Source organism: Peromyscus eremicus, chromosome 22 (genome assembly GCF_949786415.1).
Source record: "Peromyscus eremicus chromosome 22, PerEre_H2_v1, whole genome shotgun sequence".
In the NCBI taxonomy this organism is placed as follows: Eukaryota; Metazoa; Chordata; class Mammalia; order Rodentia; family Cricetidae; genus Peromyscus; species Peromyscus eremicus.
The window spans coordinates 7,182,492-7,199,676 of record NC_081437.1 but is presented as its reverse complement, the minus strand read 5'-3'; the positions used below and the strand labels follow the sequence as shown (position 1 = coordinate 7,199,676).

Genomic DNA, 17,185 nt, shown 5'->3' with positions numbered 1-17,185 from the left:
CAGGTGTCCTCAGTTGGATTCCTCCGTATCCAAGTTGCTCGGATGGAGAAGAGATGGGGAGGGTAGCCCTGGGGTGCCTTCTGTTATCTTGACCGTCCACTACGATCTGGGTGGTCCTTGAAGCCCTGGCTAGCCCACTTCCACTGTGCTAACTCCTGCCACCCAGTGGGCTCGGGAATTGCAGCATTTCATCAAGGCTTCCGGGGGACCTTTTACAATGGAATGCTGTTAGCCCCAGTTCTGTGACCTGGGAGAGGCGGTCGCTTAGCCAATACGGCTCCATTTGCTGTGATGTCTCAGGCTCTGATGCTCCCCGATACTGTTTGGTGCTGTCTCCCCAAAAAACTAGACTAGAAATAAGAGGACCAAGAGACTTGGACTGCTTGAAGGATGGCTTCTACAGGCTGCGCTTTGAGAGTGAAATACTTTCTCGTCTGTTCCTTTGTGTGGGGCATCTTTTCGAGAGTACAGGGACACGAGAGGTGACTAAGATCTATTTAGCAGGGGAATCTTTATCCTAACCTGAGGAAGTCTTACAGGCATCCTTCTACTTGGCCAGGTTGGGAGATTTGGGTCGACAGACCAAGTTCAGAGTCAGGGTAATTGATTTTTAATGTTGTCAAGTGAAGACATTAGGGGAAAAAATCACATTATAGCAGTAGAACTCTATGATTACCCTTGCTTCATCAGAGACAGCAAAGATCAGGATGGATATACTTCTTGGCACCGAGAGCAGCTTTTAAAACAGTAAACATTTCATTTTAGAAATCCTTCACTGTATTGCTCCCCCCCCACAACTTAGTGGATGCCAGTGTTGTAAGCCGTCATTAGTCCGCAGGGGTCTACCCACAGCCACGCCCACTCATCGTGCCCTGAACGTGTCCTCCTGAGTCTCTTTCTCCCATGTGCACGATCCCAATCACTGCTCATGGCCTGCGTTTATCTTGCTTTTCTCTCAGGGGCAGTTCAAAGCTGTGTTCTAGACTTTGCCCTATTGATGTCCTTAGCTTCCTGGGATGAGAAGCAAGGGGTGGGTGTTGCTATCTTTCCTTCACCCTCAAGGAAGATGGGGCCGAGTAGGGAGGATGGGAGACCTCTCCAGGGAATGGCAAAGATACCACACAGCTCAAAAGCACTGTGAGGTGGATCCCTCTGGGGATGTGTCACCTGTGACCATGATTGAGGAAGTGGGTGGCCTCTTTGGGGAAACGAATGGCTTTAAAAAAAAAATCAGCCTTTGAGCATTAACAGTAGTCAGACAGAACAGGATACATGTGTAGGGCCACCTCTACATTGTGAGGCATTGTGGGAACTTAACAGAAGAGAGCTTCCTGGGAGCTGGGGAGGCTTCTGGGGGGAGGTGGGGCTGAGGGAACAGATGACAGTCTGGACAGGCATGGGAAAGGTTTTGAGTGAGCCAAGGCAATGAAGGAATGAGAACTCTCCAAAATCAGAGAGATTAGCGGGAGTGGAGAATGTGGCTTCCGGTGGGGCTTGGCTTTGCCTCACCCCGCTTCTCTTACTTGGCCTCTCTGAGGGAGGGTGATGGTGGAGCGGTGGAGGCTTGCCCTGGGATCAAGATACTTTGACCGACCTACCCCCTTGCAGACCGGGAAATCACCCTCCTGCCAGCGGGAGAGGTTAGGGCTTGGGACCAGAACTTCATCTCCAGAGTGCCCTTGTGCCAAGGGCAATGGCCAGAGCCTGGTCTAAAAGGCCGGTTGTGCACAAGGCTGTAGCAAGCTCTCGTAAGAGGTGGAAATCTTCAGAGTAGACTAGACTCACATCTAAGGCTAGCGTTTAGAGTTCAGGACTACTGCCCGGCCAGACCAGCTCAGCCTCTCTCAGTCAGCAGGACTGGCTGAATTGACAGTGAACACCTTCCCTGCTGGGGTGGCTTGGCCAGGGCCAAGCAGGGCAGCTGAGTCCCTAAGGAGGCCTGGAGAGTCCTCTGAGAGGGTGGAGGTTTGCATATAAACAGCGCTATGGAGAGCAGGGTTTGGATTGGGTATTTGGAGCCTCCCAGGCTCTGCACTTGGCCCTACTTCTGATAAGATGTGAATGGTGACCCAGCAGACCTTCATCTCTTGTCCTCTGTCCCATGCTGCTAATGCGGCTGGTCCCCCTTCTAAAAGTTCTTCTGCAGGGTTAGACGTGCCAACTTCAGGGTCCTCGTGGGCTCTTTCTAAAGCCTTTCACCTAATTCTCTAATTTCACCCAACACACACACACACACACACACACACACACACACACACACACACACTCTCGCACTCATGTATGCACGCATGAATGCACGCATAAACTTTGGCTCACTTCCTGTCCTCAAGTATTCAGAATAAGTGCTGAATTCCTGAGGAGCCAGCCTAGATCAGAGCCTTGTGGGGGCCTCAAGAGAGAGAGAAGACAGGACCCAGTTCTGCAGCTGCCTCAAGTTAAGACACACACACACACACACACACACACACACACACACACACACCACACACACACACACACACACACACACACACACACACACACACGCGAAGCGATTGGGGACATGTCATAGCATTAAGAGCCACAGTGTAGGCAGTGGACTCGGGTGTGGAGGCAGCGGGGCACAGGCAATCATGGAAGACTTCCTGGGGGAGGAAGGAGAGTTCTGAGCAGGGTCTTGGGCAATTCATGGTTTGGGGCTCAGTAGGGGAGGAGTAGGATGGACATGGTGGAAGCTTTGGAGCAGGGACCTGCTAATGTATCTCTGCCCTTTCAGCCACAGTACATGTGTGAGGCCATGCTGATCCTGGGCAAGCTGCATTATGTGGAGGGCTCGTACCGGGATGCCGTCAGCATGTACGCACGGGCCGGGATCGATGACATGTCCGTGGAGAACAAGCCCCTGTATCAGATGCGGCTGCTGGCAGAGGCGTTTGTCATCAAAGGTAGCTGTGCACAGCTGTTTGGGCCTCCCCCACCGTCCAGCTGCTCCACTCCGCTCTCAGGTGTCTAGAGCAGGCAGCCGCACAGGGCAGTGGGCAGTGATGAGGGTGGGTCTGCAAGGTAGTGTCCAGATGTTAACCCCAGGCCACAGCTACCCACCGCTAGTCAGGGAACGGCAGCCGGGTGCTCCGGGGACTCTGAGGACTCAGGTTCTCACCTGGGCCTTGTTGACAACTAGTTACCAAACTGGACGCCCTCGGGCAGACTGCCTCTTCTTCACCTTTCCTGGCTTCTGTTGACTTATTTGTAAAAGGAGGTTGCGATACCAGCCCTCCCAGCGTTCTCGGGGCCAGATGAGTTGTATAACCAGGTCAAGGAGAACCTTAATGGGCATGCCAGTACTTGTCAGGGCTGCTCTACCTAGTGATCAGCACTGCTAGGATCTGTCACTGTCCAGGTGTGGGGCCCCTCCTGTTGTGAGCAGAGAGGGGAAGAACAGAGAGGGGCTGCAGAGATCCAGTGATAAAGACTTCCTGTCCTGGAGGAGCTCTCCACCCTCCCAGGGCAAAGAACGCTCTAGAAGAAACACAGGGGCACAGGATCAGTGAGAGGAGTTTCACGAAGGGGACTGGTTCCCGGTTGTGTTGATATCACACACACACACACACACACACACACACACACACACACACACACTCACGTGGCACACTTTCTGCCCTGGGTCTTAGGGGCAGTGAAATCCTCTCCTCCCAGACTGTTACTGAAATTCTGGGATGTTTGAACATCTCTCTATTCCAGTAAAATCAACCCTCAGAGAAAAGTCACCTGTACTCCTATTGGGATTTGGCTCTGGTAGAGTATGTGGTACCCTCTTCCTACATGGGGAAATTGAGGCCTAGAGAGGAAATGTACCTTACCCAAAGTTACCCAGATGGAGTGAGGACCAGAACCTTTAGTCTGTGATGCTGGCATGGGAAAACGAGTGTTTGCTCCCTGTCCTGATACATTCCTCTGTGGGCTTTGGGTCCTCAGAGGAGTAACTGTAACATCTATGGATGACCTAGACTCTGGCTGGAGGGGCCTGAGGTCCCTGAGTCCTTTCCCTATTGGGTCCCCATCATCCTAGGAAGCGTACCACATTGGTCTCCCTGGGCAGGTGGGCTGGAGAGCAAGGACCCACATGGTAAGGGCCAGTCTGGAAGGGCCTTCCTCCTCAGCTTGCTCACCTCGCTCTGTGCCTGTGGCACCGGCCGGTAGCCGGGAGTGAACGGTTTTTGGTGCTCAGGTCTTTGGGGGTCTCTTGGGAACCACTTGAGCTGTGGATGTCTTGAACTGAACATCCGCCCTTGGGGTTCTTTTCGGTCCTTTCTCCTGTCAGCCTGGCTCAGTACATATTGCTCTCTGTGTCCTGCTCTCTACTCTCTCCAGCATGCCTCCAGCTTCTTGGGGGAACACAGTCCTGGTGGTCAGAGGTCCTGCCAGGGAGGTAAGGATCCGGCATTGCTCGCGTGGGCCGCTCAGCTGCAGGCTGTGCTGGTTCCCCACCCCTCAGTGACTGCATGTGCCCACCCCTGCCCCTTTGCCTGACCCCTCTCCGCTTGTCCTCCCTGTCCTGTTGCAGTGACCACACCTGCTGCTTGGCATGTTGGGGTTTGCCTGAGCCCCTGTGTGCTCGAGACCATGCACAAGGCCGTCAGTGTATGCATGCTGCGACTTAACCGAACCTGTGGGGTCTGGTGGGTCTCTTCACCCAGAGGGCACCAAAGGAGACGGGAAGGGCTGGTTGTCGGACTGACTTCATTTGAGAGCACGGCTGTAGTGACGGCAGGAGCCCCGAGCTCACTGGGTCATATACTAATAATAGCCATTACATCCTCACTCCAAGTCAGGTGTGACCTCACCCGAATCCGCACACCCCTGAGTCGGTGTTCTCGTCTTCCCGTCTTACACGTGCGGAGCTGAGGTTGGAGCAGGTGGCTTCTGCCAGAGCACCCAGCACAGGATTGGAACCTGGGCAGCCGGACCTCAGAGACAACCTCTGATGTCGCGCTCAGAATTCTAGGCAGAAAAGAGTTAGACCAAATCCTTGTGTTATAAAGAAACAGGGTGATGGAAGGGAAGCCATTTCCCCACGACATCAGTTAGCTTCTATTGGGACTAGCGTCCTCCATGCCCTATAAGCCTGTCAGCTTTGGCTCTTTCTGGTTCTGGGTGGTCTCCGAACGAGCCAGCTTGACCCAGTTCCAGCACTTCCGGCTGTCAGACTATTTTTCCTTTTACCATTTTTTTTTCTCTTTTTCCTTTACCATTTTTGCGTGCTCATGTTTGTGTGTGTGTGACGTGCATGCATGTGTGGATATGTGTTTGTGTGTATGTGTATGTGGGTCCTCGTGCCTGTGTGTGCATGCATGTATGTGGGGCTCTGGAGTTGATGTCGGGACACATCCTCAATTGCTCTTCCGCTGTATTCATGGAGGCAGGGTCGGTCTCTCAGTTCAACCCAGAGCTTGCCCTGAGGATCCTGTCTCTGCCTTCTGAGATTGGGACTACAGGCAGGCTGTCATGCTCACCCAGCATTTCTGTGGGTTCTGGAGGTCCCGACTTTGGTCTTTGTGTTTGTACAGCAGGTCCTTTAACCACGGAGCCATCTCCACAGCCCTAGACTACAGCTTTCCGACTCTTTGGTTGGGGGGTTCCATGTGGTGCCACCCAGTGCACACCTGACTAAGAGAGAGAGCACAGAGCTTTTGTATTAGAGGGGAACCTGAACTCGCCAGCCTGGGAGACTTGATGGGGCCCAATGTGAGCTGCTACTCTTCTTCTGGGGTTCGAGACAGGCTTCTGATCTCTCTATCCCGTCCTCAAAGATGTGCAAGCACATCCAGCTCACCATCTTCCCCTTCAGAGCAGAGGGACTTGGCAGTGTGGCCCTCAGAGCATCTAGAAGGACCTGAGGTACACCTCCTTATCAGACTGGGGCTCTTGTTCCCAGGGAGGCAGAGATGACCCTAAACCTCACTGGGGACCTTGAAAGAGGGCTGGTTGTAGTAGTGTTGGGTTTCTGTTGTTTAAAGAACAGCATGTCTATAGGATGGGGAATATATGACCATTCAATTTCTCTAAGGGTAAAAAGAGGTATTGTCCATGTCAGGTTCATTCAGAAACAATAGAGGACTGGAAGAGTGGCCCCCTTGTTTGGTGGCATTCCCAGTGGGTGAGGGCTCTTGTCAAGCAAGATGTCTTCGTCACTATTCTGTTCCTGCAAAATGTGAAGAGACACCATGACCAGGGCAATTCTTTTTGTTTGTTTGTTTGGTTTTTGTTTGTTTGTTTGTTTGTTTGTTTTTTCAAGACAGGGTTTCTCTTTGTAGTATTGGTGCCTGTCCTGGAACTCACTCTGTAGACCAGGCTGGCCTCGAACTCACAGAGATCCACTTGGCTCTGCCTCCTGAGTGCTGGGACTAAAGGCGTGCGCCACCACTGCCTGGCGACCAGGGCAATTCTTATAAAAGAAAGCATTTAATTGGGGGCTTGCTTAGAGTTGTCATCATGGTGGGAAGCATGGCAGCAGGCAATGTGGTGCTGGAGAAGGAGCTGAGGGAGACCAGCATGGGCTTTTGAAACCTCCAAGTCCACCTCCAGTGACACACTTCCCCCAACAAGGCCACACCTCCTAATGCTAATCCTATAAGAGTTCCTCCCCCTGGTGACTAGGCTTTCAGATGTGGGAGCCTAAGGGGGGGCCGTTCCCATCCAAACCACTTCACCTGATGGCCTGAGTTCAGTCCCTGGGACTCACGGGGTGAAAGGAGAGAACTCACTTCTGAAAGTTGTCCACTGATTCCCATGCTGTGTGCACCTAGATGAATAAATGTATAAAGAAGCCGAAAACAATACAACCATACATTTCCTCCACTGAAGTAGGGAGATACTTTGATGGAAAGACCTTCCATCTCTGAAATTCTGTCCTCTTTCTTTCTCCTGAGTCATTGTCCTTGGTGGTCATAGCCTTCTTTCTTCACTCTATGCACGAACCCTGACGTTGCGTTTGGACAGTTTAAGCACCCCTGCACAGGAGTTTCCTAGGTTTTTCGGCCTATCGCCTCTCCTCCACCAGGCTCACTTGGAACTTTTTGCCGTATGTTTACCCTCTTCTGTCGGCTCCGTGGGCTCCTTCGTCAGGGGTCTGGCCTCTAGTGGTGTGTCTTGAGGTCTCTGGCCCACATCCCACTAAAAGTATCACTCGCCAGCAGTGATTAAGCAGGCCCCTGTTAGAGATGCCAAGGGTGAACAGTTGGGTCTGTTCCCTTGTGGGAACGGTGGGCAGGTGTGACGGAGCTCCAAGGGAAGCAGCATTCTGTGAGGAGGTAAGTATTGCCAGAATTGGTGGCATGAGCTCCCTGGTGCCACTCCGTGTCCTTAGCTTAGGCAGTCTTAACGTCAGTGGACTCTGCCAACTCTAGAAAGCAGGAATTAGAAACCCCCAGAGAAGATGTGGCCATAGATTCTGCGTGGCCATGATGCCTTGGCCACATCCGCCCCGGCCTATTTCATGAGAGGATCTGCCCTGATGCTCAGTCTTCTTTCTGGACGTTTAAGGAGAGGGTTTGTGAAGAATGGGCTGTTGCTGTTGCTGGGCGGCTTCCCTTCTAGTATGAGTGAATGGACTACATCAGATGTCCTTGTGGTCTCTACAGGTGGAGAGGCCTTGTCTGCAACTTTGCAACTCTGGTTTTGTGGCTCCCTAGAACTCTTGGTTGGCCTTTGGCAACTGGCACAGGATCCATGGATGAGGAACCCGAGCTACCGACTGTTTCTCAAAGTCCTTGGATCTGTTTCAGGCCTCGAGGGGTCCGTCCTCAGCAGCAGGCTTTGGGGCTTCTCTCTGCCTTCAGCCCTCGGTTGAATAGAGAAGCGATGGGCGGGACCGGGGCACATGCCCTGTTACCAGGCCCCATGGCCTCAAGCTCTCTCCTACAGGTTGTAGGGGCTGCATTTCAACCCATGGTGCTGAGGCTGTGTATCTGGAATTTCAGTTTTTCAGCTGAGAGATGGCAACATCCTCACGGCTCCTCTATTACTTTGGCTCAGTCACACCGACACTTCAGGGATTGTCCCCTCTGACACCATGTTTCTGGGGGCCGGTTTCTACATCACCAGCCTTAGGTTTATAGAGACAGAAATGCTAGAAGAATACTCATAAAACAGAGGAGGAACTGAGTGTGGAATGGTATCAGGCATACCTGGATCTGGGGCCTCGCAGCGATGACGAAAGTCTCCAAGTTTACGGGTCTTTGCAGACCAGCACTGTCAACCTCAGAGGGAAAACGTGCCCGAGGAAGGTTCCCATCCATCTGGTTTGGTGATGCCTGACCTTGAGGCCATTATGGGGAGCTACACCTAGAACACTGGCCTGGTCCAGGGGTGGGATTCCCTTATCTGATCTTATGGCCTGTTTGATAGGGACGACTTCTCAGGAGGAAATCAGAGTGCTGGTACCGAAGTGGATAAAAGGCAAAGAGGGCAGATCTCTGGAGTCCAGGCTGCAGTGACTCCTGTCAGGCCACACCGTGAGCAGCGGGAGCAGGATGTGAGCCCAGCTCTCTCTGACAGCACCTTTGGGCTCATCCCATATGTTCAAGGAGTACCAGTCCAGTCGAGCCACTGTGGGAGAGGGAGGTGACAGGCACTACCTGATCGTAGAGCCTTTCCCAGTGAGCTAGGAAAGTGACCTGAGCCTGGAGCGAACCATTGCTGGCTAAGCGGAAGAGTAAAGCCCCGGGAAGTGGGGAGGACCATATCTTAACTCAGTGGGTGAGTATAGGAGAGATGAGACGTATGAGTTGGGGGTCAGGTGTCCCACTGAGAGGGCATTGGGAGCTGAGAGCTGGCAGAGAGGTTCAGGTATCTTGGTTGGTGTCCTAGAGTTTTGGCCCTGGGTTGCATCACCATAAAGTGTTCCATAGCCTGTTCCCTCTTCAAAGCTCTGGGTCTTAGACCTCTGCGGGCCCAGGGTCACAAGCTGCCCGCTTTTCTGTGGGTCTTAGCCCTGAGGTTTTGACCAGCTCCAAGATGCTTTAAGGCCTGTTCTCAACATCTTGGGCCTGCAGTAGTTTGGCACCAGAAGGCTACCGTCATTTGGCTCAGAGGGCCGTCGTGATGCAAACAGCTTCCTTCTCCTCGCCTCCTGCCTGCCCCTTCCATGTCTCTGGTACGTCCAGTGTGCTGATGACACAGAGACCCCTGCGTCTCCAGACATACACCTTGAGCTTCCTAATTTGGAATCACTGTGGCTCCGTCTGTGATGGGATTGGGGTCAGGGTAGGGGTCCTTCAGGACCAGCGCTGCCCTGTGTTTTCAGCCAAGCTGGCTTCATTTCTCCTGTCCATCTTTGGGCAGACCAGCTTGTGGGCTCTGAAGGAACGTGACCTTTGTTCACATCTAGTTAACTTTGAGGGAGGAAGGAGGAAAACGAGGTATCTCTGAGGGCTCTGGTACCTGAGCCCTTTACCCGCTCCGGGTTTTAGGTGTGGCAATGGTGGTTTCTATTTGCTTTCTGCCAGTGCAATCCTAAAATATTCTGTTCTCACCAAGGGCTTTTTTTTTATGGCTTATTAAACTTTTTAAAAATAAAAGCACCCGCTGCTCCCGGGCCAGGATATAGTAGCATATCTGGTTTTTGTTTTGCTGTATTTTGCCCTGGTATGGCAGGAATTAGGTGTTGGCTTTGGCGTCTTTCCCAAGGTGTAGGCTGTCTGGCTTGTGGGGAAGGGATGTACCCCGTGTGCTGCAGCCTGGGCCCCGGGCTGTAGGCCCCAGAGTGAGAGACTGGCTTCCAGATAGAGAGGAGGCATCTCAGGAGAAGGTTGGGTGTGTTCACTGCCAGTTCACCAAGCATGCACCAAATGCCCACTGGGCTGACAGAACACAGACAGGGTAAAGATGCATCTTCTACTGTCTGTGGCCGTGAAGGCAAGATGGCCCCCACAGAATGGAGGCCATGGGCTGGGGAGGCAGAAGGTTTTCCTGCATTGTGTCCTGGCAACCCCACAGAAGTGACTCCCAAGGGAGGAGAGGTGTGCTTTGGCTCCTGGTGTGAGAGGGTGCAGCCTGTCACGGTAGGATAGTGTGGCAGAGCAGCTTGGTTCATGGCAGCAGGGCTTGCTTGCTCACATTATAGCTGGACTAAAATTGGGGCTAGGCTAGACTCCTGAAGGCCCAGCCCTAGTGGTCTGTGTCTGGCAGCTAGACCCCCTTTTGTAAAGATTCCACAACCTCCGAGTGGTACCATCAGCTGTAGCTAAAAGTTTTCTCCAGTCCCACCCAGCCCCACGGACCCCACAGCCACTTATAAAATAATCACTCAGAAGCTTATATTAATTAAAACTGCTCGGCCATTAGCTCATGCGTACCACTCTCTAGCTCCTACACTTAAACTCAGCCCATTTCTGTTAATCTATATGTCACCACATGTTCCATAGCTTTACCTGTGTGCCATTACATGCTGCTCCTTGGGCAGCTCCTGGCATCTCTCCTCGCCTTCTTCCTGTCTCTCTCTCTTTGAATTTCCTGCCTGCCTCTAAGCTGCCTTGCCATAGGCCAAAACTTTCTTTATCAACCAATCAGATCAACAAATATTCACAGCGTACAGAAAGACATTCCCTCATCAACCCACTGTCGAAAGTATTCAAACACATGAGCCCATGGGGGACAGTTCACATCCAATCCATAGCCCCTTTCCTCTGTTACTGAAGCCTTCCTTGGAAGTAGTTAGGGGTGTGGGTGTAGATAGGGTTTAGGGAGTGCGTTTGAGAAGTCAGCATGCATCCTTGGACCTACCCCACCAGCAGGGTACACAGCTGTAACTCAGCCGTCAGGCACTCAAGTGATAGGCGAGAGAAGAGGGGATTTGGAGAGCCTTGGTGGATGCCGAGGGCAAGGAAGACGCCTGAGAGTCTAAGTGTTAAAGCCAGAGGACTGGCATCTGGTCTATTTTCTGGTACTTGTACCCAAGGGGTCTTGGAATGAATCTGTTCTCCCTGAGTTAGGTCTCTCACCTGTGGGCCTGGAGAAAAGTGTGCTTACTAGGAGGCTATTATGAGCATCATAGCAAAGCCCTTTATCATATTTCATTTGTTTACTTCACATGGCTTCCCTATGAGCTAGGCTTTGTGGGTAATCCCATTTTCTTTTTTTGTTTGTTTGGATAAACTAGGATTTTGGTCTCTGTAAACATTTTGAGATATATCCTTCCAGTCTCTTTTCCTTACAGATTTATATGGACCAGTCCATAAGCTGTGTGTTGACATCTACTGTTAAAAGTTAATGTTGCAAGGTACAGTGGTGTTTGCCTGCAACCCCAGCTGCTGGAGAGACTGCGGCAGGAGATTTGCAAATTTGGGCAACCCTGTCTGGAAATTATTTTTAAAATATTTTGTGAGAGGCTGGAGAGATGGCTCAGTGGTTGAGAGCACTTGCTGCTCTTGCAGAGGACCTTGAGTCTGTTCCAAGCACTCACATGGTGGTGCACAACCACCCGTAACTCCAGTCCCAGGGGAGCTGATGCCCTCTTCTGGTGTCCACAGGCACCAGGCGTGCACCTACTACATGCAGGCAAAACATTCATATACAAACAATAAAAAGAAATACATCTTTTAAAGAATGATGTTAAAGCTGGGAATGCAGCTCTGTTGGTAGAATGCTTCCCTAGTATATACAAAGGTTCGTGTTTGTTCCCCAGAACCACATAAGACTAGGCATGGTGGTGGCACATCTTTGTAATCCTGCACTTGGAAGATGGAGCCAGGAGGACCAGAAGTTTATGGTCATCCCTGAGGCTAGCCTGGGCTACTTAAGACCAAAAGACAATATTAAAAATTATGTTAAAAGGTGCACACACACACACACACACACACACACACACACACACACGGTAGTTTATATATTCAGTGGCTGAGTCACGCTTAGTTTATTCCCCAGTATCAGAGATACATAGGTTCCTATATATCATAAAAATTCCAAGAGGTGAGCATGGTGGGCACGATTGTAGTGTGGGCATTTGGGTTTTAGAGGCAAGAGGATCAGGGGCTCACGGCCATCCTCAGCTGCATAGCAAGATCGAGTTTGGGGTACTGAGACGCTGTCTCAAACAAACAAGGAAAACACAAAGCATGCATTTTCGCATGGGTCACACAGTGCTGTGCAATCAGTCTCCAGAACTCTTTTTCTTGTAAAACTGAAACTCTGTGTTGGTTAAACAATACTTCCTCTTTTCTCTCCTACCCGGTGACCATCCTTTAATTTTTTTACTCTATAAATTTGAATTCACTTAATTATAATCTCATAGTATTTATCTTGTTTGTTTCTCTCTGTGTAGCTGGAACTCACTCTATAGCCCAGGCTGGCCTCCAACTCACAGAGATGCACCTGCCTCTGCCTCCCGAGTGCTGGGATTAAAGGCATGCGCCACCACTGCTTGGAAGTTGCCCACTTTTGAATGTGATGTGATCTGTGACAACCGTTGCCTACCTGACCTTTAAGTTAAAGAAGAAATAGGGTTCCTTTTCTTCTACCCCGCCACTCAGGGTGCCCATGCTTGGTAAACCCAAGATTAAACATCTTCTGTACATGCTGTGGGTGCTCTTTTGCTGGCAGAGTGGGTGAATGGAAAGGGAGTCTCTTAGCAAAAGAAGCCTCCTTTGCTCTGCACTTCTGTATCCAGGGCCCAGGGCTTCAAGGATCCAAGGGCGGGCCTGCTGCAGGGATGTGATGAGTCATCTCAGACTGAAGGAGATAAGACCAGCCTGGTGCTAAGGCCAGGGCTGGACCTGAAAAATATAGAGCTCCCGAGTTCCTTTCAAAGGGGCATTTTCCTTGGCTTGTTGATGTTGTTTTCACAGAAAGTCCCCAGTGGGCACAGGAAGCAGGGCCAGGGAGCTGTTGGCTTCCTGCCCAGACCACAGGGTTGATCCACAACCACCAGGAACCTTTGAGGTGGGCTCAAGAGCTATGTGTCTCCACTTGGACCTGGTGCTGTGTTACCCTTTGGCCACTTGTGCAGAAGGACTCACCAGGAGGAGGGGAGATCTCTCAGGGCTGGTGTAGGTTTCCAAACATTGTGGGCAGGAGGTTGGCCTCCTTAGCAGTTAGATCCAAGGATTTCTGGCTCTGGGAACTTTATTGGTCTTAAGCATGTTGAAAGTTATCTTACAGGGGCTGGAGGAAGATGGCTCAGTGGTTAGGAGCACTGACTGCTCTTCCAGAGGACCCAGGTTCAATTCCCAGCAGCCACATGGTGGTTCTCAACCATCTGTAACTCCAGTCCCAGGGGATTCAACACCCTCTCCTGGTGTCCCTGGATACCAGACACACACATGGTATACATATATACATGCTGGCAAAATGCCCATACACATAAAATACAAATAATTTTTTTTTTTTTTTTTTGGTTTTTCGAGACAGGGTTTCTCTGTGTAGCTTTGCGCCTTTCCTGGAACTCACTTGGTAGTCCAGGCTGGCCTCGAACTCACAGAGATTCGCCTGGCTCTGCCTCCCGAGTGCTGGGATTAAAGGCGTGCGCCACCACCGCCCGGCTATAATTTTTTTTTAAAAAAGAAAGGAAGTATCCTATAGAGGATCACCTCACTGAACATATCTGCTTGACTTCTTTTATTTCTTTTAAATATTTTTCATATAAAATTTCCTATTTGTGAGCTCATATAGATCGAAGTGTATAATTTGATGACTTGGACTAGTGTGAATACCTCCATAGCCAACACCCTAGAAGTAGAGCATCCCCTTCACCCTAGAAGATTTCCTAGCACCCCCTCCCAGCTGACCCGCACCATCATCCCCCGGGTGACCACTAATATAGTGAATGCCATGTAAGTGAAATCACATCGTATACACTTTTTGATGGCTTGCTTCATTTGACTATTATAATTTATAAGAAATTAATCTGTGTATGTATGTGTATGTTCATGTGTGTCTATGTTTGTATGCATGTGTATTTCATGGCTGCGCATGCGTGTGTTCTGTAGATGCAGGTGCATGCCAGAGGACAGTCTTTTTTTTTTTTTTTTTTCCCGAGACAGGGTTGCTCTGTGTAGCTTTGTGCCTTTTCTGGATCTCGCTCTGTAGCCCAGGCTGGCCTCAAACTCACAGAGATCCGCCTGCCTCTGCCTCCCGAGTGCTGGGATCAAAGGCGTGCGCCACCACCGCCCGGCCAGAGGACAGTCTTAAGTCTTATTCCTTAGAGGCCATTTACCTTTCTCTGAGACAGGAAAGCCTCAGGGATCTGTCACAGTTTGGTAGGGAGTTCTTCAAGATGTGTTTTTTAAATGGAGGGTGGAGCCATTCCCTCCCGGGCACTGTGCTCGGCATGCCTGGCTTTGCTCATCTCGGTTAGCTCATTTCCGTGGACTCTCTAAACAACAGGCTTTGAGCTATCACCGGGCTGGAAGGATCCATCAGAAATAGCGTGGTGACAAGCCAGGGTAAAGGTATATGAACAGGAGATCCTGGGGCTGGCGATGGAGAGCGTCGGCGGAGCTCCTGCCTAGAGCGTGCCCGTCTGGGTTCCAACCCCTGAGCCACCCAAACAAAATCAAAAAACACAAAGTGGGAAATGCAGTTAACATTCTCTGCTGAGTCAGAGGGAGGGAAGATAAACACCTGGGGTAGGGTATTAGTTACTTTCCTCCTGGCTAAGACACATCCTTGATGGAGAGGGTATTAGTTACTTTCCTCCTAGCTAAGACAGATCCTTGATGGAGAGGGTATTAGTTACTTTCCTCCTAGCTAAGACAGATCCTTGATGGAGAGGGTATTAGTTACTTTCCTCCTGGCTGAGACAGACCCTTGACCAAAGCACCTCAGGGAAAGAAGAGTTTATTCCAGCTTCAGGTTTGAGTAGAAATTCGTGATGGCAAGGGCAGGAAGGCATTGCTGGTCACATGACACCCCCAGTCTGTTCTGTAACCCCAGCCCACAGAATGGTCCTGCCAACATTTGGGGTGGGTCTCCCTACCTCAATTTACCCAGTCCAGAAAATCCTTTTGACAGACATGCTCAGAGGCATGGATAGTATCATCAACTTGCCCATCAATACTAAACATCACAGAGGGTCTCACGGAGGAGGTAGTTTTGCTTTGAGCTTACTAGAAACAGTGGGCTTAGAATTCTTGGAGAAGCACGGTGGCAGCTTTGCTTGGGAGCAGGGTGGGGGTGGGAGGTGCGGAGGATCGGGGGAGGATGCGATGGGGACAGTTGTATCACAGGGAGGAAGGTGGAGGCCCCACATCAGTGTTCTCAATTCACCTTTGTAGGAGCCCGACCGTGGGAGACTTGGTCCAGCAGCCTGACCGAGAAGTGTGCAGAGGGAGTCCACTGTAGCTCATCTCTGGGCAGCCCAGGACCGCTGCCTTAGAGCAGATCCACTCTGTATCTCTCGGAGTTGGCCGTGTCCTGTCCCCTGATGTTAGTGTTCTGGGCTGGTCTTCTTCAGCAGCTTTGTTCTTGTCCCACATTCTTGCACGATGACAAGAAGCACACCTCGGGAGGGAGGTCTGGGCCAGCCGTGGAAGAGGTCATGGAGCCTGCCTCCTGCCTTTTCGGTTCCTCCTCCCTGGTCCTGCAGAGTGGAGAGCTTTCTGCTGCTCTCCACAGTGAGTCACTTGGCAGATGCCACGTTGACACTCAGTGACCTGGGTAACTTTGTGTTGAGCAATGGCCTTCACATTCTATGCCTACCCTTCCCCCAGGCTGAGGTTCCTGGCCTTTGGACACGGTCACACCCCAGCCTGGCAAGAGAGCAAGGTCACTGAATCTGTATATGTTGATATCGTAGCCAAGAAAAACAATGCTAAGTCCTTTCCTTGTATTTGCAGAGCACTTTGTACTCTGTCGGCCATGATTGGGCTTCTTTTTCCACCCAGATAGCCCATGCTTGTCTGGTACCTACTGTGTGCCAAGTGGGGGACAATGAACCCCATTAAGCTGGTCCTAGAGGGGCTGGAGAGATGGCTCAGAGGTTAAGAGCACTGGCTGCTCTTCTAGAGGACCCAGGTTCAATTCCCAGCACCCACATGGCAGCTCACAACTGTCTGTAACTCTAGTTCCAGGGGATCTGACACCTTCACACCAATGCACATAAAATAAATTAAATTTAAATAAATTATTATTATTATTTTTTAAAAAAAGCCGGTACTAGAAAGAGCCTACCAATCTATTTTGGTGAGCAATGAAAAATGAGTTAAGTGAGACATGAGAAGTATAAGCCAGGACCGAGAGGAGAGAAGAGTTGGTTTGTCTGGAAGGACCTCATAGAGGAGGTGGTATTCAGTAGATCAGGAGATGATCAGTAACTCCGTGGACTTGGTGAGGCGGTGAAATCCAGGTGGGGAGAACAACTTGGGCAAGCCAGGATGGCATCCCGGGCAGGTGGGAGCAGGAGGTTGGGATGGATGAAGCAGGTGGGGTAAGAAGAATCAGAAAGATGATCAGGATAGATCTTGGCAGGCCTGGGGTGAAGCAACCCTAGTTTAGACCTTCTCTGTAGCAAGAAGCACCCCTGGGGACTTTGGAAAGGTCCCTTGGAAACAGTACAGTTCGGGTTAGAGTGAGGCAAGACCTCCTCAGGTGGAGCAGGCTGCTGAGGCCACCCACCGGAGAGATGCAGCCTGCAGAAGGGGCGGGAGGATCAGCTAGTTGAGGCTTAGAGGACTGTGTTCTTGATCCTTTCCATGAATAAGTCATCAGTGTCTGTGACACACAAGGCAACGTGGCCCGCAAAGATGGGAGACACGGTGGTTCTGCCTCTTGGGAAACCCTGGTTCCAAGGGGCAGCGTTCTCTAGTCAGGTCTAGGTGAGCTGCAAGCCACAGAAATAGTTCAGTAAACTGACTCTGACAAAGCAAAGTAAGAAGGAAAAAGGACGTGTGTGGGTGGGTGGGTGGATGTTGGCTCGTGCGTGGACACTTCTAGGAGGTGGAGCTGAGAAGGTAGCGTCCTGGCGGCCCAACACTGTATTTTGGAATCTGCACTTTTCCCATCATTATTCTATGTGGACTTTCTCTCTCTCCAATATGTCTAACAATGCTTTTCCTCCCTTGTCTTCTGCAGATTGGTTTAGTAACTTCTGTCTGGCCCTTGCAGCTCTATGCTTATTAATTGAAAGACATTTTAAACTGCAGTAAAGAAAATGACATGGCATAAAATTAATCATTTTAATGTATGCATTTGAGTAGCGTCATTTAAATTTACT

At 50.8% G+C, this 17,185-nt stretch overlaps 1 protein-coding gene across 1 annotated transcript in view; it reads left to right on the top strand.

The window, feature by feature from the left end:
• Positions 1-2,801: 2,801 nt before the first annotated feature.
• Positions 2,802-17,185, top strand: part of Ttc7a (tetratricopeptide repeat domain 7A) — a 97,433-nt gene continuing 83,049 nt past the window's right edge. Inside the window, exons 1-2 of the mRNA XM_059248720.1 lie at positions 2,802-2,924; positions 4,351-4,408. Of these exons, the coding sequence (XP_059104703.1) occupies positions 2,802-2,924; positions 4,351-4,408 (181 nt within the window). The remainder of the gene's footprint in view (positions 2,925-4,350; positions 4,409-17,185) is intronic.